Source organism: Catharus ustulatus, chromosome 13, assembly GCF_009819885.2.
Source record: "Catharus ustulatus isolate bCatUst1 chromosome 13, bCatUst1.pri.v2, whole genome shotgun sequence".
Taxonomy (NCBI): Eukaryota; Metazoa; Chordata; class Aves; order Passeriformes; family Turdidae; genus Catharus; species Catharus ustulatus.
The window spans coordinates 13,591,269-13,615,252 of NC_046233.1; the positions used below are offsets into that span (position 1 = coordinate 13,591,269).

Here is a 23,984-nt window from a genome sequence, read left to right on the forward strand (position 1 = left end):
GAGAAGCTTTCCTCTTCAGGTATTGACATTTTTTTAATGATTTTTTTTTTTTTTTATAACTCTTACCTGGTTTCCTATTCTGCCATGGGCAGCATGTGGCAGAATGACTCCAGACTTAGTGAAGGGTAAGATCTCTGACTTCTCTTGAAGGAGCTAGTTGAGCACCTTTTTGCAGGTACAGTGGATGTGTTTAGGTCTTCTGGCTGCTGCTAGGGAACTAAGGCGAATTTCAGCCACTTTTTGCCTTTATTCCCTCTTCTTTTTCTCTCTAGGGAAAGGCATAGATGGGTGACTTTTTTTTGCCATCCTTGTCTGGACCTAAGTCTGGTCAAATTGTAAGGAAACTTCATAAACAGTAGGAAGACTCCAAACCTTATCTGCTCACACACATGGTCTTGGTGCAGTTGGTCATGATGTGATCCTTGGTTATGTTGGTGCATGTGATTTTTATTTGACATAAATAAATTTCTGGGGATTGAGTGCTGCCATTTCAATAACATATATTAACCACTTTTGACTAGTCTTTAAAAAAACAGGAAAAAAAGATAATTTTGCAGCTTTGCACAAAAACTTAAATTTATTCTCTTCAGTTTTGGCTTGAGAGTTGGCAATCTTTCTTAATTTCCACCTGGAAACATTTTGGCAGTCAGTGTGTATCCTGAAGTGTGGTTGTAATACTCCTAGAATGAAAATGAGCTTAATAAGCATTTTTTGCTCTAGCTTCAGTTTCCAGGGAGCTGTAGTATGGAGCCCCTTGTAGAGTGCATTACAGTAATCTAATATGGATTGTTGCATCCAGGAGCTCTCTGGAACAAAAAAACCCATAGCTAAATAAATCTGAACTTATAGATTTAGCAGCTATCTTGCCCCACAGCACAGACTTTCTCCCAGACCCTACTGTCCATCTCCCTGCCTCTTGTGTCTCTCACCTCTACATCCTTTCTGGTTTTCCTTCAAACCTTTTTGTCTTGGCCTCAGCTGCCCACATGATCTTTCAGTTTTCTGCCTTTTATGGAAAATGTTTTGAAGGAGGTGCTTGTGTCACACCTGTGACAGTGTGCTCTTGAACCAAATGGCAAAAGTTGTTAGGAATCAGCACATTTGTGTTCCCTGCCACAGCTGCCTCACTGACAGCCCTCCTGGTGCCAGGTGTACCCTTTCAGTTTGGGAACAGTCCCGTGAGCTACCAGCCAACAGAGAATTCTGCCCTGCTAACCACAGCTCTGCTCATTTGTGACATCTCCTTCCCTTTGTTCTCCAATCTCAGGAGCTGCTCAGTCCCTCCCTGTTTGTTTCCTGCTCTGAGTTTGAGGCTCTGGTCACCCATGTTCACTTACTGTTCATTTCTGTTTCATTTTTCACTCCCTGCTCAAAGTCCTTACAGTCCTCAACTTACTGGCATGTGTGAGCTGAACTCCAGGAAGGTCTCCACATAATGAATAGCAATCTTTGGTTATTACCCAGGACTTCTTCAGCTTCATGAGAACAGTAACATGTGGATGAAGGTTGTAAGTTCAAGATTCTGCTTATGGACTACTTAGTAAAAAACTGTAATTGCTTATTAAATTAAAAGTGGCATCTCTACATGAAAAAAGGAGTGTAGGTAATCTGACATGCATATGTCTCAGCTATACTTCAGTTAGTCTGATGGCATTCTTAATAGGAAATGAGGGTATTTGAGAGGTCATGGGGAAGAATTTGATTCTGCATTAACACCATGTAAGACTGGAGGTATAATATCTGAAGAATTTTCATACTTTTGATTTTATTGCCAGTCCTTATGATTATAACAACTATCAAATCTTCTTACTTCCCATAGTACTGGAGATTTTTAAAGCAATAAAATGTACAGCGTTCTTAATCTCCTAAGAGTTTCCTGAATACCTGAGTTTTAGTGGATTCAAAGCTGAATGCTTTACTCTGTGGTCACCAGGGCTACAAATATATTTTAATTTTGTTTTATGAGAGATTATGTGCTCATAGAAAAGAATCTGATTTTTAGAAAAACGTGAATATCATAGGGCGTGCTTTAGGAACTGGCTGCTTTCCAAAAAGTCAACCCTATTCTTAGAAGCTATAATTGAGGATGGAATGTCACATGGTGCCTAAGCATGTAAAAAGATGTCCTTTTACATCTTTTAATCCTGTCTGACTACATAGAGATTTTTTTTTCTTACTTAAAACATTTTTGATGGCCCTTCGACAAGATTTAGTGTTTAGAAGTAATTTGTTACAAACTCACCAAGTTTTCTGTTCCTCTGAGATCTCAGCAAGGAGGCCTAAAAGGCAGTTCAAGGTTTCTGAACTATCCTCTTATCTAAAGGAAAAGTCCTCCTTGTCAGGACAGCGATGGGCAGGGTGTATCTCTGGAGCTTCCCTTCCTGCCACTCTGCACTCACAAAGACAGCTGCTCCAGAATGAGCCTGGAACTGGATCACTCTTAAATGTACCTCATTTTAAACAGGCTTTGGCAAAGTGTGCTGGTGAACTCCAGCATCTGAGAAAAGAAATCACATGCAGTGATGCGTGAAACTTGACAACAAACTGACTGTCACCAAGTAGGTGTAGGCCACTAAAAACGAACTTTTTGAAGAAGACCATGTGCTCTGAAAAAAAAAAAAAGCGTTTATTGATTTGTAAAGTGGTGACTGGTCTTGGCAACGGGTCTTTATTCATCAGCTGGAACTGCTAAATATCCTCGGAGTTGCTGAAAGATGATATGTGAAAAACTGAACAGGTCAGATGGGATTTTGTCTGAGGTGGATGACTTGGAAATCGGAACCACAGGACAGTCCAACAATGATTATTATTTTAGTGTCTGGATCCTGATCTACAAATCACTGTATTGATCCATACGTAATTTTAGGGGAAGGGAGAGTATTCTACTTTGTGTGTTTTGGCAGTCCTGGTTGTTAACATAATGCCTTAGATTCTGTGGCCACCCTGGAAAATTGCCAACCTCAAACTCCTGAACAGGCTTAGGGAATTACAAAACTGATATTTTTGCTTAAAAAAAACCAACACAAAACCAAACAATAAAACTTAAAAGCCATAAAAATATAAACCAAAACAGATTATTTTAGCTAATGCAAATAACCATGGTTATTTGAAAAGCATAAAATTTTTCAAATTTCTTTAGACTGTGAGTAGAAAGTTCAGTCAGAGCAAAAGTTTAGTACCTGTAAAAATTAAATATCTTGTTTGGGAGTTTTCTGCATTGTTGAAACTTTATATTTTAGCTCTTCATGAAAAAAGAAGAAAAAAGAATAGAAGGAGAAAACCAATTGCATTGTCCTATACAAAACAAGTGATATGATATAGCTGCCTAATGCACTACATTGGAATTATTGCCCTTCCTCGCTGACCCAGATTTTGTTTGATATTCTGTGTGTTTCTTTATCTTGTATGTTTACACATTGTTTTTGGGCAGGTGTGAGCTTGCTCTTGTCTGTTCCCCAACTGGATGTGAACTCGTTCTGCTGGTGCCTCAAGCTGCAGGGCAGCACGCAATTGCATTAGCACCGAGCTGAGCCGGCACTAAGCTCATCGGAGTCACATGGATTTATTTAATTTAGGAATTTGGGCAGGGCAAGGTTTGCTTGTCAGTGCATTCAGTATAAACAATCCCAGACATATCCACTGTAAATAACTAGTATTATACTGAATTAGTGTTTTGAGAACTCAGAAATGCAGTGCAAATTAGTCATATAAATGCTTTCAAATTTTTAATCTTTGCTCTAATTTTTCATCTTTGCTACACATATTATTCTTCTGGAACAAAGAACTTGTGATTCATATCACACATTGTTCAGACTTGTTGAACTGAATGCAATAAAATCCTTTTTGTATCATGGTCACCTTTAAAATGCCAATTTTCCAATTAATTTGTATGCAGTTATCATAGCTATATTGTTTATTATAAACAGCTACTGAATGGCAAATACTTCTCTTCTAATGAGGAAGTAATTTCTGTCTCAGCATTTCTCAAAACTCAGTGTTATCATGTGCTTTTTTCAGTAGAAAATTTTGCCTACTTCGGACATCTATCTAGGTATTTCTGTCTACTTTATCCTAAAAAGCAAACTGAAATGGCCTTCCACAGAGGCTTGCCCACATTTTGAGGTTTGGCTTCAAACCTAAGGGTCGTTGTGAGTTACATTGTACTTGTGATGAAAGAAAAGAAAGAGCCTTGAAGTTGGGAAGAGTATCTCTGAATTTGAATTTATCTTTCAGGAATACTCTGGTCCTTGATTTTGATTTGCTGCCATTTTGCAGTTACAAACATTGTGAGCTATTCCAGATTTCTCACCTGAAAGTAAAAGCCAATAGAAATTTGGAATATTTATAATGCTTTTGTTATTCCTACCTCTTAATTGCAATTATATTGTAACCAGGTTACTTTTCAAACATCTTTTAGTGATATTAAATTTTTAATTTACAAAAAGATCAGCTAAACTGAAGCTGTATTAAAAACAAGAAGTAGGAAATAGGTTTAGCTGTCTTTGATACTCCAGGAAAAGGATTTTGCACATTGAAAAGTTATACCTCTCCTTTGCTTACAGAAATGAATTTATTTTATATTTTGAGGTTTAATGAATGTGATATAAATGTATACAGACTGAACAGTGTGTATATTTATATATATCTATATTTATATGTTAGCTTTCCAGTCTTTTCCACATATGGAAGAATTTTTTGAGATCATGTTTAGCTACAGAAATCTCTCCCCTTCATTTCCCCTGAATGTGTGTGTTATAATATACAACACTTATATAGAGGTTTACATTTATCTTACATTTCTTAGTAGAAAAATTATCTGCCACCATCATAGTCTAAAATAGGTCTTTAGACCAACTGAGAGAGCCAAAAATGCATTTCTGGGAGACAGTAACTTGATAACAAAAGTTGCATATCTGGCACTGGTTACTTAAGTGAGATAACATGTCACAGGCTTTCACTACAAAGGGGACCATAAATTTTTGCATTGCAAATCTGATTTCACGGACCACTTCTTGTAAGAAGCATTGAGTTTCCACTTCATCTAGTGATAAAACTTCAGAATGCATGAGTATCTGGTGAAACATCTTATTCATGTTAACGCTAGTCTGGGTGCTGCAAATGGTCAGAAACAACCTTTCACTTTCCCCCATGGGCGTATTTGTGATTGATTTTAACCCAACTATATACAAACAGAACAAATGGTGAGATGGGACTTAAGGCCATTTTCATAACTGGGTGATGCATGGTCACTTGTGACCCCTTCTGTTATGGATAACTTTGAAAACAGATCTCTGACATAAATACATATTGCTGAAGCAATTTTTAAGATTTATTCAGCTTTTTGAATATACAAATGAAACATAAAATAAAGACCTTTTAAAGCTCTATGCCCTAAACATTTAAATGAATCCCCTGTTAGTCTTTCCACTTTTTAGCTACAGGCTCAGGTCTTCAAATCATTCATGCACAGAACTCTTCTTAGTCAATTGTTCTGTGCATGGAGAGTTTGTGTGATTGCTCCTAGAAACTGAGCAGCAGATGAAAGTCTCTCTAAGCTCTGAAAGATTCTGATTTTTAGACTAAGTTCTTGATTCTAAAGAAATGCCATTGCTTAGCAGGTAGATTTCTTTGTAGAAAGAGGAAATTAGTATTTGTAAATGTAAGTATTTGCTGTAAGTAGGACAATTTCACAGTTCAGAGCCAGCAGTTACACATTTAATGACCCATTAGTAGCCGTAGATAATAAGGAGAGCAGTGTAAATCAGTCATCAGAAAGTTAGCAGCAGAGATGAGCAGGTTATCACTAGATTTATTTAACCCAAGTTAAGACATTAATTCTGAGCATGCAGCACATGAAAGGGAAATGTGATGAGCCTTGTCAGGAAGGGCCTCCTATTGTGGGAAGAGAGCCAGAAAAGCTCAACTCATCAAGTTTTTAATGTTGCCTGTATTGCGAAAGCTAAAAGGAGATCAGGACTTGTTATGTTTCTAAAGAATAGATTTTATAAAGGTACTTGCATGCCACAGGAGTGCGGGGGATTTACTGTAACCCAATTTTATACACATACTTTCATGAGGTGGCCACATAGCAACGAAGACTTTTGCAGTCTTTGAGTTCACCTCCATTAGGGTTTTAGTCCTGATCAAGAATGCAGATTTGAATCAAATCCTCCTGGTCATTCCCACCTCTTACATATGGTTCACATCCAGATGTGGTGTTGGACTGAGCACCCCAGGTTCCTGTTTCATTCAACTTAAATGGAAGATACATTCCAGGAGGTCCTCCAACACTGTGAAATTGCTGAAGGGAGTGCAGTTTTGGGTGAAATTAATTCAGAATACTGCCCAAGACAGGTGTATTTTACAGAGGCAGCTCTCAGGACCATTGTAGTGGCTGTGGATCTGTTGCTGTTGGAGCACTCTACTAAATATTTATTGCCTTCTGCAGCTACTCCATGCTCACCAGTAATCAAGAATATGCTACATGCAGAATGGCTGTGACTGAGCTGACAATTTCTGGCATCTGATTATTAAAATTGTGTAGATAGATCTAATAGTGTAGACCATGATTAGAGTTGTCCTTTGTTTCTAGGCCCTGGTACCTGAAGGCCCCTGTCTCAAATTTACTGCTGAGAGCATTAATGGCTGAGAAATGTGCCTGCAAAGTTGCACTGAGATATATCCCAATAACAAAACAGAAAGTGTCTCTATACGACTTTTCTACATCTGTGTGGAGTGTTTTCCAGGCACTATTTTTTAAGTTCCTAATTTTGATACTTTGAAGACATATATGAGGTTTTTTGGCAATTGGATCAGAGCAGTAAATCACTTTTAGTGACAGCAGATACTTCTTTTTAAGATAGAAACAACTGTGGTAAATAGCAACACAGAAATTAAAAAAAAAAAAAAAAAGAGCTAGCAAAAGTCTGAAATTAAATCAGTGATTTGTAAAAGGCCTTAATAGGATTTGAGATTATTTCACTTTACTATAAATACAGGTCTGAATTAGATACTGGGATGTCTGTCCTAAAAATTCAAGGCATTCAGTATTTGAAACACTCTGAATTGATTACAATTTAATAACAAGTGTGTATACTAATTTCTCAAGTCAAATGGTCTCTCTCAAATTTTGGGTTTTTTCCTGTTTTGCTTGTCAGTAACTGAGATTTTGCTTTGCAGTTTTTGTCATTGAATTGCTATTCTTGACCTTATAAACCAATGAAAGATCCAAGTTTAAAAAGCAGTTAATGTACACAAACATTAATGAAAAATTGCTTGATTGTAGTTTATTGTTTGAAAGAGCCATAGATTAATGATTCTGTAGGATACACACTGATATGAAAAACTAAGCATACTTCTGGAATCCTCTGTTCCAATATTAATAAATGATAAGGCAGAACTGCGGCTTTTATTTTGCTACACCGTGTGTCAAGGATGCAAAACTAAGTAGTGAATTTAATTTGTCTCAGAACTTCAGTGAAGAATTCTGTATTTCCTCCATTATCTGTTTGCACTGAGGCACCAAATCTTAGCTTCTTGATACAATACTTTATTTATGGAACCTATAAAAATTACAGTCCTGATTCTTATGTGCTTTTTATTCAGTGCTTTTGGGTACTTGTTCCTATCCATACAGAAAAATTTGTAACTGTAAGTTAGGATTTACATCAGTTGAGACTGGTTTTGGGATTGCTCTTAGTATTAAAAGTCAAAAATACAGTGATATTATTGTTTGGATTTTTTGGTTTCTAAAATTATTTTTATTCAATTTTATGTCAAAAGGGAACACTGTGCTTAATTTTATGAAATTGCAAATCAAAAAATTGGAATATATGTAACAAACTTTTTTGTGTACAGGATAAGATGGATCATGGCACACATTCTCATTGAAACAGATGAGAGGAAAAATTATGGAAGATGATTTTTATTAATTGTAGATGTTGACGATTAAGTGGACTGTGATCATAATCTGGACTACTCAAAAATTTCTTCATCAAATCTATAATAAATTAGTGTGAATATAATTAACTATATCTTTTATAAAGTGTCTAATACTTGATATGAAATCTTCAAATCATCCAGAAGTGACGAGTTACTGGAAAATATATCCTGCATTTGCAGTGTAACTTCATCCTCTGAATCTCTCTCTGGATGTTTTTTACAGAGAAAAGATCTGTCTCCTTTTCCCTATGTCAGTTAATAATGATCAGAAAATCTTCTAATGTTTTCTGAGGGATCATTAAGGTTGAGTCTCGGTTCTCACTGCCAAGTTTATTTTTCAATAATTTTCTAGCTGTTTCCTGATCTGGTTACAGTCTTTCAAATATTCACAAGAGTGTGACATGAGCACCAGATGTGTAATTCTCCTAATGGTCTTACGCTACTGTAGGGAGACACAGCAAAAATTCTGAGTTTTCTTTTTCTGCCTTATCTGTCTTGATAAATCCAACACTGTACCATGTGTTCATTTCCACCATGACCTGTAAAGACCTTTTTGATGTCCTTGATTTCAGAAGCAGTTCCCTTTCTTCTAAGCCTGCCCTATGTTTTCCAATTAAGATCATGGATTCATGATTTCAGGCATATGTGTATGTGTCTGATAACATTTATTCAGATATTCCAGATCTGTTCACTTTTCCAGGAAGACTTTGTCAGGCTTTTCTTTCAGATGCTGTGAATATGGAGCAAGTTTGGGATGAGATAGTTATGCATGGGTCCTCTTCCTTCTCCAGCAAACATTCATTCACTGTAGAGCTAATTGTTCTGACTGTGTGTCGTGGGGCACATAATCAAATACCTTACAGAAATCTCAGCATATTATTTCAAAGCACCTTATCAAGGAGAGTCTCTCTGTAATTGAAAAAGATAGAAAGTTACTTTGACGGGACTGATGCTCAATAAATCCATGTTGATTGACGTTAACTGAGCTCTAGCTTTTAATTTTTTGCTTTTTGTTCAGTGTCAAACTATATTTATCTTTAATTTCTCATAAAATTCTTTTTTTTTTGAAAATATTTGATTTTTAAACTCTTCTAGAATTCTGCACAAATAATTTAAATTACAAAAGAACATTTGCCTGTTTGAAGAATTGCAATACTCTAAAGACCAACCAGCTGTGTGTGGTTAGGGGAGGAGTCTCTTGGAAACCTGTTGCACTGTCCATTCTGATTTCTTGCTGTTTTTAAGGATATCACCAAAGATTAACCTAACACATTATGTTAGTGAAATAGGATCAAACTACTCAGTGGAAAAAAATTCCCTCATTCTTTTTTCAACCTTTACCCTGACAAAAACTCTTGTCAGCTTGAAAGTCAGTTCCATTAGCATTCATGGTCCTGACCAGGAGTGGCTCCTGCAGAATTCAGAGGGAATAAATCGTGTTTTCAGTGAGGAAAACCCAGCTCATTGGGAGTTTTACAGAACCTGTCCCTTTCTTTCAAAAATAAATAGGATATTCAGTCCTTATTCTGTCTTTACTTTGTGGTGTATTTGTGTGGACCTTACAACTCAGATGTGTTCCAAGTTAACTTTAAAAAATTTACCCACGTTTCTTCTGTGTTAAATGATAGCTAAGTTTATAGTGGACTGTCAGATTTCTTTACTTAATTCAGCAACATGCAAGACATCTATCTTAACATCTGGTTTTTAATAACAACTGACATCTGGGAGCTCTTTTTTATTCCAAGAATGGGTTAGGAACAGTAGTGATACTGGCAGTGTATATTTTCAGGCTAAAATTCCTGTCTATTTCAATCATAATTAATTACCATTCTTTTTTTTTTTACATTTTTAGATTTAATTAAGTGCCAGCAATATGTTACACCAGCTAATTTTCAAGGTTTTGAAATTATAGAATGTGGCTTTTAAATGTTTCTAAAATATTAATGGGTGAATTTTCAGGATAACTAAAATGATATTATTTTATTGGATTTTGAAAGGCTGAGTTAAATGAAAAGTACTGTGCTGTTCACCTCTAGAAGCTGAGTATCACATTGTTGGGAACAGTAGAACTGTATCTAGACATAGCTGTGCACATGCACATCTCTGTAGTATAAACCGTCATTATGAAATTGCAATCTTAGCATATCTGGGGAAGAACATTTCAATCTCCTTTAGTTCATGTTTATTTTTAAAATTTTATTAAAATTAATCTTTATTATTAACTTCAGGTTTATAATAAATGTGAAGAAAGGGTTTATGCTTTCATCTTATCTACCACAAATTAATCCCTTTTAAAAACAAATTAAATAAATTGTTATGAATTTTTGTATTTGTCATTGTTATTTATCCCTTGAAAAACTCGAAATTAATAAACCTAGTGGTTCAAAACTGGAAAAAAGGGGAAGAACTATTTAATAGCATCAAAAAATGTGCAGTGTTTAACATCTGTTGAAAAGATAAATTTAATTGATAGCATATTGGAAAAGTGTACTTTTACTTTGCTAATAATTTTTTGGGGTATTCAGCACTTTTATATCTTCTAACCAAATGTAAGACAATTTAATTAATTTTTTTTCTTACTTAAAGTTTTGACCTTTTCATTGCTGTCAATGTTGGTTTGAATTGCGTGCAATTAAAAAATAGATAATCTTTTAATATTTAATCTTATAATCATCTTCCTACACACTCTTTTAACTGGAGGGAAAAAATTCTACATCACTGTTGTTGTTTTTCTGGTTGCTATAGATGCAAATTCTTGTATATGGAACACAAGGTTGCTCAGTTGTGTTCACTGGCTTACATTAAAAAAAAAAAGTCATGTTGTTAACAGCCAAGAAAATTGTATTTTATATGCACCAAAGTAACTAACCTTTCTTTCTTTCTTTCTTTGCAATGCCAACACCTTCTCTGTGCATCTCCCCCCGTCTGGCACACAGGATGATGAGGAGGGTATATGGGCATAGCCGTTCCTGTAAACCAAAGTTCCAGTTTTGTTTTGAGGGGTGAGAAACTCTCTTTTCTCTCTTTTTCAAGCTGCAGTGTAATTGTTATGTTTGCTTTTACACTGCATGGAGCTGTGTGTTTCTTGACAAGTGTGTTTGTGAATGCTGTAAGGATGTTTCCTCATATGCAGTGGAAAATGAGAAACTGTGTCTAATGGTTTAATGGTCTAGGTGGTTTAGTTTTTATCAGAACTAATTGTGGCTAAAGGTGTAGGTGGGTACAGAACATTTAAAGACATCTATTTGTATCTGTCTAAACAATTTTCTTTTTTTCAGTAGGTAAGTTCTTTAAACTGGTATTAATTTGCTGTATCATCTCTATAATCCTTGTATGAACACAGTAATATATTTAATATCTTTGCAGAATGTGTATGAAAGTTTGATACTTAAATTTTGCCACAGATGAAGCATATGCAGTTTTACTGTAATAGAATTTATGATATGCATGGAAAAACATGAGACTACGTCTTAAGCTGAAATGTTTTAGTGAAATTTTAAAACAAGTAGCAGATGTTTAATGAGGGAAGTGTAATCTCTCTGTGCAATGCATGCTCTTTCCCTGAAATATTATCATGGAGTAACACCCATACAATAATTTGCTTGTGATAGTCAAGAGTACAAAGTGCAGCTTGTACTGTTTGTCTCCCAAAAGATGAGTAAATTCTGTATTGTCATGGTGTGTCAGGTATTGCTTGATGTATATCCACTTGTCTGGGGCTTGCCTTTGAAATTTGTGGCTCAACATCCCCGTGATCTCAGCACTGCTGAAGACACCAGGCTTTGGTGGATTGCTTGTAGAAAATGTTCCTCTCTACTTTTATGCAGGAACAATTTTATTTACTACAGTGAACCTGTTCAGAGGAGCAAAATCTACTAACATAGCAAAGATTAATGTCTTATTAAAGCTTCCACACATTATATTGCTTTTGGCATTTTACCATTCTACCTCTCACACTCTGCTGATTTTCAGAACAAGGGGTATGGCTGAGGGAAATCAAATCTCTCAGTCAACTGAGTGCATATTAAAACACAACATTAATAAAATTAAATTGGGTGTATATCCATCTTATTTGGAAAAGCTTTTATGTGTTTGTTTTGTTACTACAAACATCTACCAAAAGCTAATTGTGAACATGAAGAAAACAAGAGACCCAATGAGAATGAACATGAGGAATATATTTTATGTTGGAGAGGAAAACAGAATAGAAACAATTTAATTTTAAAAGTATTTTAACTGCAAGAATGTGGGTTTCTAGAAAAAAAAATCTTCACCTTACTATTTTATACTTTGTATATTTATCATAATTTGTAGTTATATAGTTTAAGTTATTTAAATTATGAATGCATTTTCATTGCAACCCTTGCAAACAAACAGACTCAAAACCACATTTGATTTAGTTTAAGAAAACTTGTGCATAAATAATACAATGATTTTGAAAGCTGGCTGACAAGAGACTGATGGCATATTTATTTAGCATTTATTAAAGCAGTGTAAAGTAGATTATGTGCTTTTGAATTGTAGTTGATTTTTCTTGAGGATTTTTTCCCTACCAAAGAAAAAAGTGTCTGGTATCCCAAAACATTTCACTTCTGATCTTGTTTTGTTCCAAGACCAGTTGTTATGATTGATTTATGCAATCAAAGCTTTTGCAGAGGCCATGAGGTGGGACTCTGCTTCAGTACAGATCGTGCAGGTCCTCTAAGTATGTTTAAAATGTAGTTAATTAAAAATGAGTGAAGTTCCTTTAAACTTTACCACTTCAGCGCTCAACTACTACACAGGAGTGACATGAAATATTGGTGGAGATTCAGCGTGGCAGGATGAGAAAATGTTGTGAGGTTATAGAGAGCTGTTGGAGTTATTTACTCATTAAGGAACTGGCAAGGTGCTCAGGGAAATCTCACTGGCCAGCCCATTTAGAAACAGGATCTCTCCCCCCTCCTCACCCCTACAGAGGAAAAAAAAAGAAAATCATGAGGTGATGATAAGTTTTAAGAATTAAGCCTATATAGCAATCTGTCAGGGGTAACTGAAGCCATGTGACCCTCAGAAAATGTTCAGTGGCACAGCTGAGCAGGGCAGGTAGAACACAAGTGTTTGTTTTCCCTTTTCATCCCAGCCACTGCAGTGCAGCAGACACTGGAAAATCAGTTTAGACTTTGCCACAAGCTGTCCATGAGAGTGTCAGAGATCTCACAAAACCTGTTTGTACAGTATTTTGTTTGTACAGTACTGCAGACTTGGTTCTGTGTCAGAAGTGAAGTAGATGGGATGTTTGAAAAGATGCTGAAGAATGTTTGGATAAATTTATTGTGTGTTCCATCCTCAGAACAGAGTTACCTTCACACATGAAACAAAGAGTGACTGCAGCCCGTGGCTGGCAGCAGCTGATGTGCTTTTGAAAATAGGATCATAAAGCTTGACTGCTAAATTTGGGTTTAGGAGCAGCCCATAATGTCTGTAAATTTAAAATTTGGCCTTAGTAGACAGTGTGTAGGCATTCCTCAGAAGGCATCAGTGCTGTTCAGTAAAAAACTCCTTCAAAACAGAAATTGTCTGCAACGTGGATGGAAGAATAATGCCCAGGCAAATATTCACTGTTCAAACTATTGGATGTGTTTCATATGCTTCAGGGAGGAGGAGGCTGTTTTAAAACAAATGTGGTGCCTAGATTTGTCTGTGCTGAGATGTGGTGAGCAGTTCTCTTTCAAGATGTGCTTGCTAACAGCAGTACAAAGCACAACAAAATTTGGTCATGTTGCTATATAAGGATATGCTTAAAGACATTAACTATTAGCTATTGTTCTGCTTTTTGTTTTCATTATTTCAAGTTATGACTTTTGTAAATCATTTATTTTTCTTTTTGTTTGGCCTGTTTTGGAAAAAACATGCTAACTTTGAAATGAGCATCAGTAGCATGCAAGGCAGGGAAAAATAAGGAGCATGACAGTTTGCAGTGTTCATTTTAATTTTCTCATTGAATACCAGCTCTATGCTTAATTAGATAAATGGGTGTTGCTACATTGACAGGAGCCCAAAGGCGTTTTGGATTTGTGCATTTTTAGGCATGATTGTTGTTTTACTGTAACTTAGTTTGTACTAAACAAAAGGAAGAAGCTCCCAAGCAATGTTTCTTTTCCAAACCATGGACAGATTTGTGACTAGTCTTGATTCCTGTTAAAATACTTTTATTCTTAATGGAAGACATTTATAGCTTTTATTGGGACATTTTAAATTAGTTAAAAAGTTACCTTTCTTTTCTTCTTACAGATTTCATTATTAGTGCTAGTATTTTTAGGTATTAATTGCTCACTGCTGAAGACAGAGGGTTTTCATTAAAGGTAGGAATTTGTTTAGCTGTATGTATTTGGTTATTTTTTATTAATTATATGCTGGCAATATGTCAATCACTTGACATGGAAGTTAAGGCAGGAAGTTGAAACCCTGGGCCTGTTAAACTCCATGAAAGCCCTGTTATTTATTTCAGTACTATTCAGTTTTCACTCAGAGCATGTTCTTCTTTTTGATTGTTCTATTCATAGCAGAAAATCACCTGTGCATATACACAAATGTATTCTCAAAATTATTTGCATGAACTAGATGTTCTTTGACAGGCATTTATCTCATCTTAAACATTCCATTTATGAGGCACCAAATCACCCTGATGTGTAGCTGTAGAAATGAATTATATAAATTCAGTAATTTTTTGTCTCTCACTTGTATTTTAGCTGTGTGAGTCAGGCCATTCTGCCTGAACTTTGGCTTCAGCTTTTTCACTGAAGGTGCAGAAGGTGTACAAAAAAAAGAGAAAATGCAGCTGATGAACTGAAATTTAAAGCTTTTGATATAGTCTGTCTGAAGGCAGCAATCACAAGGCCCACTGTCATCATCAGCTCTTTTATAATCTTCCAGAGTAAAAATAAATAACATACCAGAGCAGTTTTAAGCACTGTAGAAAGTGAGAAAAAGCTGTATGTGTTTTCACAGCTTTCATTTTTGTTTTGAAATGCTATACTTGCTGTAAACTGATTTCACATTAGTAATAAAATAATCTAGCTGTTGTTTAAAATCTGAAGCTAAGGTGACATCTTGGAAAAAAATAGCAAAAATCCACTCTAAAGATATGAATTCAGTGATGAATTGCATTGTGTTGATTTCAATTCTACAAATCATCATGTGAACGTGGGAAATCACTATTATTTTATTTGCCTTGAAAATTGTTTCAAAGAGTTGTTAGTGATGAATATTAAGGTGTGTGAATGTGCCTGCAGATCATTCTGATTGGAAGGTCCTGGTTTGGAAGCAAAAGTACCTCTGATCTAATCAAAGGTCCTATGACAAACTTTTGAATGTAAGATTTTACAATTGAACACTAAAAGATGAAAAAGCCCAATTTCGAATAAACTAGATTTATATAAATTGTTCTGGGAAGTTCATAAAAAATAGAAGAGAACATGTTCATCAAATGATGGGAAATGTACACCTAATTAAAATAATTTATTTTGGATATTCTATTAGTTAGAATACTACAATGCCACTTTGAAAATAAGAAAAAAAATAAGAAAACCTCCCTGTGCTTACCTACTTAACATCAATGAAATACCAGTTGTCATTGCATTTGTCTCTTGGTTTTCTCAAGGAAAACCTCTGAGAGGTGATGACTGCTGCCAGAGATAGTCAGTCCCAGCAGGCACAAGCCTGCAGCCGGTTTGGAGTCACATCCACACTCCCTGTTTTGCTTTCTGCTGTTGTGGCACTGGTTTTATATGGAAGCAGGTTTTCAGATCACACACCTCCAATAATGGAAGCATCTTCAGAGAGTGGTGCCTAGGCTGAGCTGAGGGAGGTGTAGGTGCAGAGAAACAAATAAAAGTGTTTGGCTGTTCCAGCAGGCACCTTGCATATTTTCCTTTTTCTGACAGAGTAAAGGTGTTGGGCAGGATAGGTTTGCCTTGAGTATGAGCCTCTAATCAGTGGCTGAAGCATGGTAATTTATAAATAATTCTACAACAGAGAGTAAAAACACAGGAATCTAAGAAAAATACCAGTTCGTGTGTTTTAATTAAGTTCATTATTTGCATCTTGAGATTGTTTTGACAATATTAAGCTATACTTTTGCTCTAGCAGTAAATACTAATGTAATGAATTAGAAATAGATAAGAAATGCCTGTTAATATTTCTGATTTCACTATACTGTCCCACTCTAATCTGTTTTGGCATCAATATTCTTATTTGTGAAAAAAATATTTTGGGTATATTGCTCATTTCCAGTGGTGATGGAGTGTCCCTGCATATCAGAAATAGCAGAGCCTTGCTGTTTTAGCTTCTTCCTGTTTTGATATTTTCTTTACAGACCAGTAACCAGTGAAGATGTGTACAGGCTGATTTTCCAGAAGAGCTGTGATGATTTCATTGATTCCCCCCTGAAGCCTTTTGGCACATCTGGCTGGCCAGACCATGAGCTCTTCTTCAGCTTGGCTCTGAGTTCCACCAAAGTCAGCCAAGCTGGTTAAACAGTTTCTGTAGTAGTTTTACTTGAAACCAGAACTTTTAAACTAATACTACAAAGAGCATTACTGTGGGGTTTGAAGGGGTCATAGTCTCACAGGGAGAGGGATGAGAAGCTGGATTCCTCCCACAGCACACCTGAATGGATGAGGGAATCTGTCCCCAGCCCAGGAGGTGCACCTGTGCCAGCTGAGGACGTTATTGCCACCCACCATTATCACTTGCTGCTGTGTTTCTGCTGAGACTCTCACCCCCCAGATCCATCAGCAGAAATCAATCCCTCACCAACGTCCAGGCAGCTGAGCCAGGTTACACGGGCAGTGGTGAGTGCCCATTCAGCAGGAGAGCCTGTCTGTCCTTGCCTGTGGGGATAAGGGAGCAGGAGGAGCAGTGACAACACCCAGCTGGTGGCACTAACATCTTCAACTGGAAAACCTTAGCCTGGAAGAGAATTATGTCCAAAAATCTAAAACAAAATGACCCTTCCTGAAATCCCTTTATCTTCAAAGGCTATAGCACCAATTTAGGTAATCAGGTTATTAAAATAATTTAAATTTATCCAGTGCAGTTTTCTTGTTTAACTAATCAGAATCAGAAACTCTTTGTTCATTTTGCAGATAGACATATTTCTACCAGATGCAAGCATGGAGATCAGTAATAAATGATATTTTCCATGGAGCTATATTTTTGGAGAGTAAATCTGTGTCACGTTTTAGGAAAGAAAATTCTTCTAAATATTTTTTTTTTGGATGGGATTTTTTGATAGATCTTCCAAGAAGCTTTTTCTGAGCCAGTTATATTAATGATATGATTAATTTTGTCACACATGGTTCTAGGACCTTGAAATTAGGTGTTAAATCTCAAACAAAGCTGGAAGCTTACAAATGGCTCCTGTTCCCAGTGTGACTGTGGCCTAAATCTGAATTTGCTGGAGCCATCAAAGCAGCACAGTCACACTCCTTGTGCTGTGTCTTACATCTGCTGACCTGGCCGGCTTGTGAGCTCCTCATGAGGATTCATTTTAGCTCTAAGAATATGGTGAGAGTCAAATGTAAACACTGAGGTAAGTCTTTAATGATTTAGGGATTCTGTTAGCTAGGATGATTTTGATTATGGCAGCTAGAGGCTTTGGGTCTGACTCTGGCTCTGCAGACCAATAGGAATTTATACCTGTGTAAGTAATAACAGATTCCAACACTCTGATTGAATTGTGTCCAAGCCTTTTGCATTGAAAGTGCTTTAAGATTGCCTTTATGTTTTTTTAAAGTAATTGAGTATTATATCCTTACCTAAATTAATTGCAGGGAAAAAAAATGATACATGTTTCTTGCCTTCAATGTTATGCTGCTGAAAGAAGTGTTTTTACCAAGTTTCTAAATTCTCTTGCGTGCCTTACTCTATGTTGTAGTTGTGATATAAATCTGTGGTTAGAGTTAATGAAAACATAACTCCTGATCCACCCTATTTAATTTATCCACACTCATACTATGTCTGAGATTGACAAAATTGTTGAGAAATTCCTGAAGCACTCATTTGTAAAATATTTATGAATGACAGGACATCAAAAAAAAAACAACCTTGTAAAACTGCTTGAAATTTGCTTACTGCTTTTCTTCACCAGATTTCTTAACCAAACTTCTTTACCACATTCAGCTTTTAACCCATCTATTACACAATTCATCTTCTAAAAGATCTTATTCTCCATTTGTAAATTTGCTTAATTTCTAAAGTCAGTGGCAGAAACTCTAATAAGAAACTGTTGTATTGTTAAGTGCTTTATAATTGAAATTATAATTGAGCTATTTTATTAGCAGTGTTGCAAATCTCGTTACCTTGAGGCTTATAATCTATTTCCATTGTGTAATTAATAGGTAGAAGCATATTTAGAACTAGAATGACTTTTCATTTTTAGGAAAACAAATAATCCTCAAAAATATCTGCTAGTAATAATGGTTCTTAGAAGTGAACCTGTCCACCAAAAAAGCCTGCAATTGATTGCAAGCAAGAGTGCAGAGTGCTGATTACACTTTTTTTAAAAAAAATTCTCTTTTACTTAGTTTTCTAATTTTTAATTAGAAAAAGTGGAGACAACTTGTTCAAAAATTGCAGCGTCCAAGGATAGCTTTTCTTTTGGTTTTGTGGGAAAGAGAGGTCTTAGTATGAAAACTACTGAACTTGTATGTGAATCCTCTACAGATGCAGTCTTATTACTTGAAGGAAGTTTGAAAAGATTTATCTGAAAGTGATCCTTCAGAAGAAAAATACCTGGTCATTCCCTCTTAAGAGCAGTGTAGCTCCAAAAATATGCTTTAAATAACTGAGTGAGAAAACCCTACCTGGGTTACAGAAAAAAGGTACAGTACAGAGAAGAAACCATGAACTCTCTGGCTATATTTGACTGCTGTTAGCACCAAGACAAAATGAGTACTGTCAACTGTGCTTACAGCAATGAGCTGTTTTTCCTTGAGGAGTGATAGGTTTAAATGTACTGATTCTCTCCTTGAGTCTGTCTGTCAAACTTTGATCTGATGCTGAAGTGTTCAAAAGCTTCATGCATTGCAGGGTTTCAGCAAACTTGATCTTACAGGTTTAACTGAAATATTGTTTCCATTTTGAAGTCTGTCATATGGGTGTACCACAAAGAGTGTTTGGTTTTAGCCCTGATGCCTTGAGTGGTGGTATGCAGCCAGTAACAGAACACTTGGAATAAAGAAAAATCCTGAAATGAATCCCTCCAGCTATGGGCCAGTTGAGAGTGAGAGAGACAGGATGTAAAGTAAAACCAGTGTGTCTCCCTTTGATCAAAGGATAGATTCCCCACCACCACCCAGCAGGTGATTAACACATAAGCACATTCTCCCCTGAATGGGTGGAGGGACAAAGCTGAGTATCTGCTTAGCACCCATAAAGCAAACTCCAGTTAATAACTGATGTGAAAAGTATTTAAAATGCTGTCCTTGTGCATTCAGTCTCATGGTTTTATGTGATCTGATGCATGTGAGTGCAACTAAATTGTCTTAGAATAGGAACTTCTCTAAAGGAAGAATTGCTAAGCACCTTATGAAATTGCATTTTTATTTGCAGAGAAAAAGCTCTTTCCACATGTAAGTGGTTACATATTTTTCATTTGTGTGTGTTTTTTTATACTTGGAAAAATGCATTAATAGTGAACTGCACCATGAATTTGGAGTATGGTGCAAGAGCCCTGCAGGGTGTGGTGGTACATGGTTTTAGACATAAAAGCTGCTCAGAAACAGACTTGACCAGCTGCGAGATCTGAAAGCCACAGACTGTTTTTACTCCAGAATTAATGACAGTGGGTGTTTCAATTTTTTTTCTGAAACTATAATAGCGGGTTTAGAATTTTTTTTTTTTCCCTCATGGTTTCATCATATTTTATTTATTAAGTACCAAATACATGTTTGTTGAAGAGGAAGAATGTAGCATATGAAGCTTCCACTGTCCTGGAGGATTTACAACACAGCAGCACATTGATGTCAGTAAACCCTGTCATTGTCCTTTTGAGGACAAGATTTCACACCAGAACTTTTGGAGAGAATGTCAGCTATGCTGTTCTCATTTTCATTATTTTAACTCTCTTTGCAGTATAAATCAGAATGCAGTGACCAAAATCCAAATAAAACACATCTTTGGTGTATTCTACTCCAGTTATGATAGAAAAATCTCATCAATGAGGCTTTTTAATAAGTGGCCTCACTTGAATTGTCTGATGGAACATCATCTTAAGAAAAAATGTATTAAGAATTAATTGTAGTATAGATTTTTTTGGTACAAGAAAATAAAAACAACTGTCTTACCTAGCAGGATCTACCACATATCATCATTCAGAGACCACTCAGCTAATTTTGAAGCCCAGTATATTTTTTTCATAATTTTATCATGTGAGATCAAATGCAGGTATGCATATGACACAGATGGCTTTTTACTAGGATCCTGCAAACACTAATTAAAGTATTTCTTCTGTTGCACAAGAACTCTTACATTCTTTTAATACAATGATAGAATTTTTGAAATAGAGATTTATTGCCAGATTCTAAATTAACATGGAATATATAAATCTAAAATAAAAAAAGATGCAAATACTAAAAAATAAAAAAAAAGTGTGGATGTGGCAGTCTATAAAATAAAGCTCCCAAATTCATGAAAGCTGTACTGGTTATTGGCTTTGTTGCCAGACTGCATTGTGGTTGGTCCAAATTGTTTGCCTTGCTATTGGTATTATAATGCAATTTTAGCAAGACTTCGATATAAGAAAAATATTGTTTTCAGCAGCCACTTCTCCTTAGATCAAGAGCAATAGTTGGAATATAAAACCTCCAAATCTGCAGGAGAGATGTTTGACAATGTAATTTAGTAAGATGGAATAACATTGGTTTAAAATGTTATTTACATGTTGTTTTTCTACATTCTTCCCAGAAGTGGTGGGTAGAGTGTGCAGAGTTTGCAGGAACAGTTTACTCTCTTGTCAAGTGTTCCCAAGACTGATGGTCGGTGTAGTTTTTAAATGATGACAGATAAAGGCTCTGTGGCAAGGTACAAACAAGTGCTGAGCATCAGAAAGACTCATTCTGTGTCTTTGGGGCCCTTTTTTAATAGCAGAACTGCTTTCTTCTTCACTGCCTAGTTTTATGCTGTTTCTTGATTTTAGCTGTTTTGTGACACGCTGCTCAAAGCCATGTCACGACAGAGCGGTGACAAAGCATCTCCAATCCCTGAGCACTGCCAATCCCAGCCTGGCTGTCCCGGGGCTGGATTCTTGTTTGCATTTCCTTTGCAGAAGCCTGCGGTTGTTATTGCACCTGCTGGTGCTCGGTGGCACTGACCTCTCACCTGAGCACGCTCAGGTGCTCTTTTCCAACAGGCACTCTGGCATCCAGCCCGCTTCAATTAGCTCCATTTGTCATGTACTCCTATCTGCCAGCAAGCAAACTGGGCAAAAAGAGGTCAAAGGAGGGATTTTTCAAATGTAAATGTTTCCTGCAAGCTGCTGTTGAAACTTAGACGTGTCATTCAAAGTGCATGTTGCTGCCTGCCCGCTGCTCAGCAATCTAATTGTCTTTCACAAGAGATTGCTTTTCTCAGGGTCTTTGCAAGTGCTGTCTGAGGTTGTTGCATGCATATTCCTCTTGCCAAGTATTGTTGCAGGCAATAAATAAATCACTATATTTAGAGCATATTTCACCCAGATGGTGCTTTGAAATACTGAATGAAAATGGAGGGGGGAAAAAAGAGGTTTTAAACCACAAACAGGAAGTATCCAAGTATCTTGTTACAGCTGGTGCTTTTTAAATATGGGGTGCATTCAAATTTATATTACAATATGATATTAAATCTGCATTTGAATTAAAAAAAAAATGTCCCCTTTTATGGTTTGGGGGTTTTTGCTTGATTTTGATGTTTGACTTTTTGGTTTATTTTCCTAGTTTAGGGCCTAGGGCCACCTATGAAAAACAGTAAGATGTAGTTTCTGGTAGCAGATGATCTTTTAAAACCTAGTGGTAATTAATGTCCTGCAGAATTGTGTGGATTCTTCAAAATTACTAAATGTTTCAATGCCTATGACAACAGTACAGCTTGTATAAGGTAGTGGTGCTTGAATTAAAATTGCAGGACCTGCAGGAAGACACTGCTATTCCCAGGAACTGAAATGAAGCATGATGAGGTGGCAGATAATATTCTTCCTGCCTTGTAGAATAATAATTTCTTTTTGGTTTTGCCACTCTTATAAAGGAACTGAAACTTCATCAAAAAACTATACAGTTGTACTTGGATCAAGATTTAGCAATTTTGGCTAAATAATATGCTGGCTTTCTTCTGCTGCTTTTTCATTCCCACTACCAGTAGTGAGGAGGAGAGATTTGGCTTGGTGAGAAGGAAGAGATTGGTTGTGAAGTTGGGAATTGGCTTTCTGGGATGCAGATTGAGGAAAGGAGCCCTCTCCAAGCCCGTGATTGTTGTGTGATTAATGCTAGACCTGCAGTCCTGAGTGTGCTTTCAGCAGGGGAAGCAGGAAGGAGCTGCAGAGCTGGCTCACTTTTAGCACTAGGGCAGGGCACAGTTTGTATTGGCAGGGGTGAACTCCTGAGATGGAGTGAAAAGGTGAATGGCAAAACAGGTAATTTGGGTTATGGCCAGTGAGAGGGGGAGGTAAGCTGTGTGCTAAGAGCTTTAGGGGTAGAATTGGGATATGAGGAGAACAAAAGACTGAGAGAAAAATTGTCGTAATTTCTTTCAACTCTTTAAGCTATTTTTGGTGGATTTTCTCCATCATTCTTTTGAATTCCTTTTGTTTCCATTTTCTCCTATTTTCCTTTTCTCATGTTTTTTCCCTCTTGTCTTTGGGATAATCTCACTTGAAAGTACAATTTATTTACTGCAGCTTTGCTATAGTTCATAATCTGCATTCCTACCCCAGGTTCAACTTGTTTTCCCCCAGTTAAAATCATGGCTACTGCAACCTTAGGTATCCAGTTACTAACTTGAGGAAATATATGTAAAATAGACAATCTGCCTTTTGCTTCCTTGTTTCATAATTTAACTTTTGTAATAGTTTGTTTTAATTAATTTGGTAAGATTCCCCAAATAGTCAAATTGCCACAATTTGTAATTTACTTTTGCAGGTATGTAAAAAGAGCAGCACACAGCTGAAACCTCAAAGCAGGAAAGGAGAGGGAGGTGATGTCTAGAGCACAAAGGAGGAGGTGGTTTTTCCTTCTGCCTTTGTTTTTGTCTGTGTTGTGCTAAAGCAGCTTTTGTTTTGGGGATTACTTCAGCCTATGAATGTGAAAGCTCCTTTAGAAAACTGACTTTCAGAATAGAAAACAGTTGTTTTATTCATTGTTAAAAGTAATAACTAACATATAAACTATCTGCTACTCTAGGTGAGGCACTACACAGAAATTTTAATGCAAAATAAACTGCCTGGGATTTGGGATGGATGGAGGTGTACTATACACAGCCCAAACACAAACCTTCTGAAAGGCTCTTCCAATTGAGTTTGACAATTTATATTGATTTCATTGCTACAATAAAGCATGGCAAAAACCATGTAGGCAGTAAGAAATAGTAATAATAGGCACAATGAGTTAAACTATCTTCAATCATTCAGAGACCAGAGCATAGAAAAAAAGGTAGCTGAAGGACAGGTCAAAATTTCAGTAAAAAAATCCACAACAAACTATTAAACCAATAGTATAGTAACTGATATTATTTGTTTCAGATGCTTTTATTTGCTGTTATGAGCTACCAATATCACATGAGCAATGAGAACTTTTCTTCTTTCATTGTGGGTTTTTGTCAATTCTTGCAAAAGCTCTACTCCATTTAGGAAAGACTAAGAAATTGTTCTTTTGTTCTCCACATCTAACTGAAACTATACTGGAAAAAACATCTTACCTAATTTTTCTTGTCAGATGTCTAAATTCAGTAAGATAACCAGGCTGCATTTAGGTTTTGAATTTGTTTTTTTTAAGAATTGTCGATTAACGGATGGAGAATTCTGACATATATAA

General features: G+C 36.3%; 1 protein-coding gene across 11 annotated transcripts in view; it reads left to right on the forward strand.

Moving 5' to 3' along the window:
• Positions 1-23,984, forward strand: part of ERC2 (ELKS/RAB6-interacting/CAST family member 2) — a 413,636-nt gene that overhangs the window by 293,010 nt on the left and 96,642 nt on the right. For all 11 annotated transcript variants that reach the window (XR_004419294.2, XR_004419295.2, XR_004419300.2 and 8 more), the window contains one exon: positions 10,878-10,943. Coding sequence is in view for 1 of the 11 variants with exons in the window: in XM_033071602.2 (XP_032927493.1) it covers positions 10,878-10,904 (27 nt within the window). In the remaining 10 variants the exon portion in view is untranslated. The remainder of the gene's footprint in view (positions 1-10,877; positions 10,944-23,984) is intronic.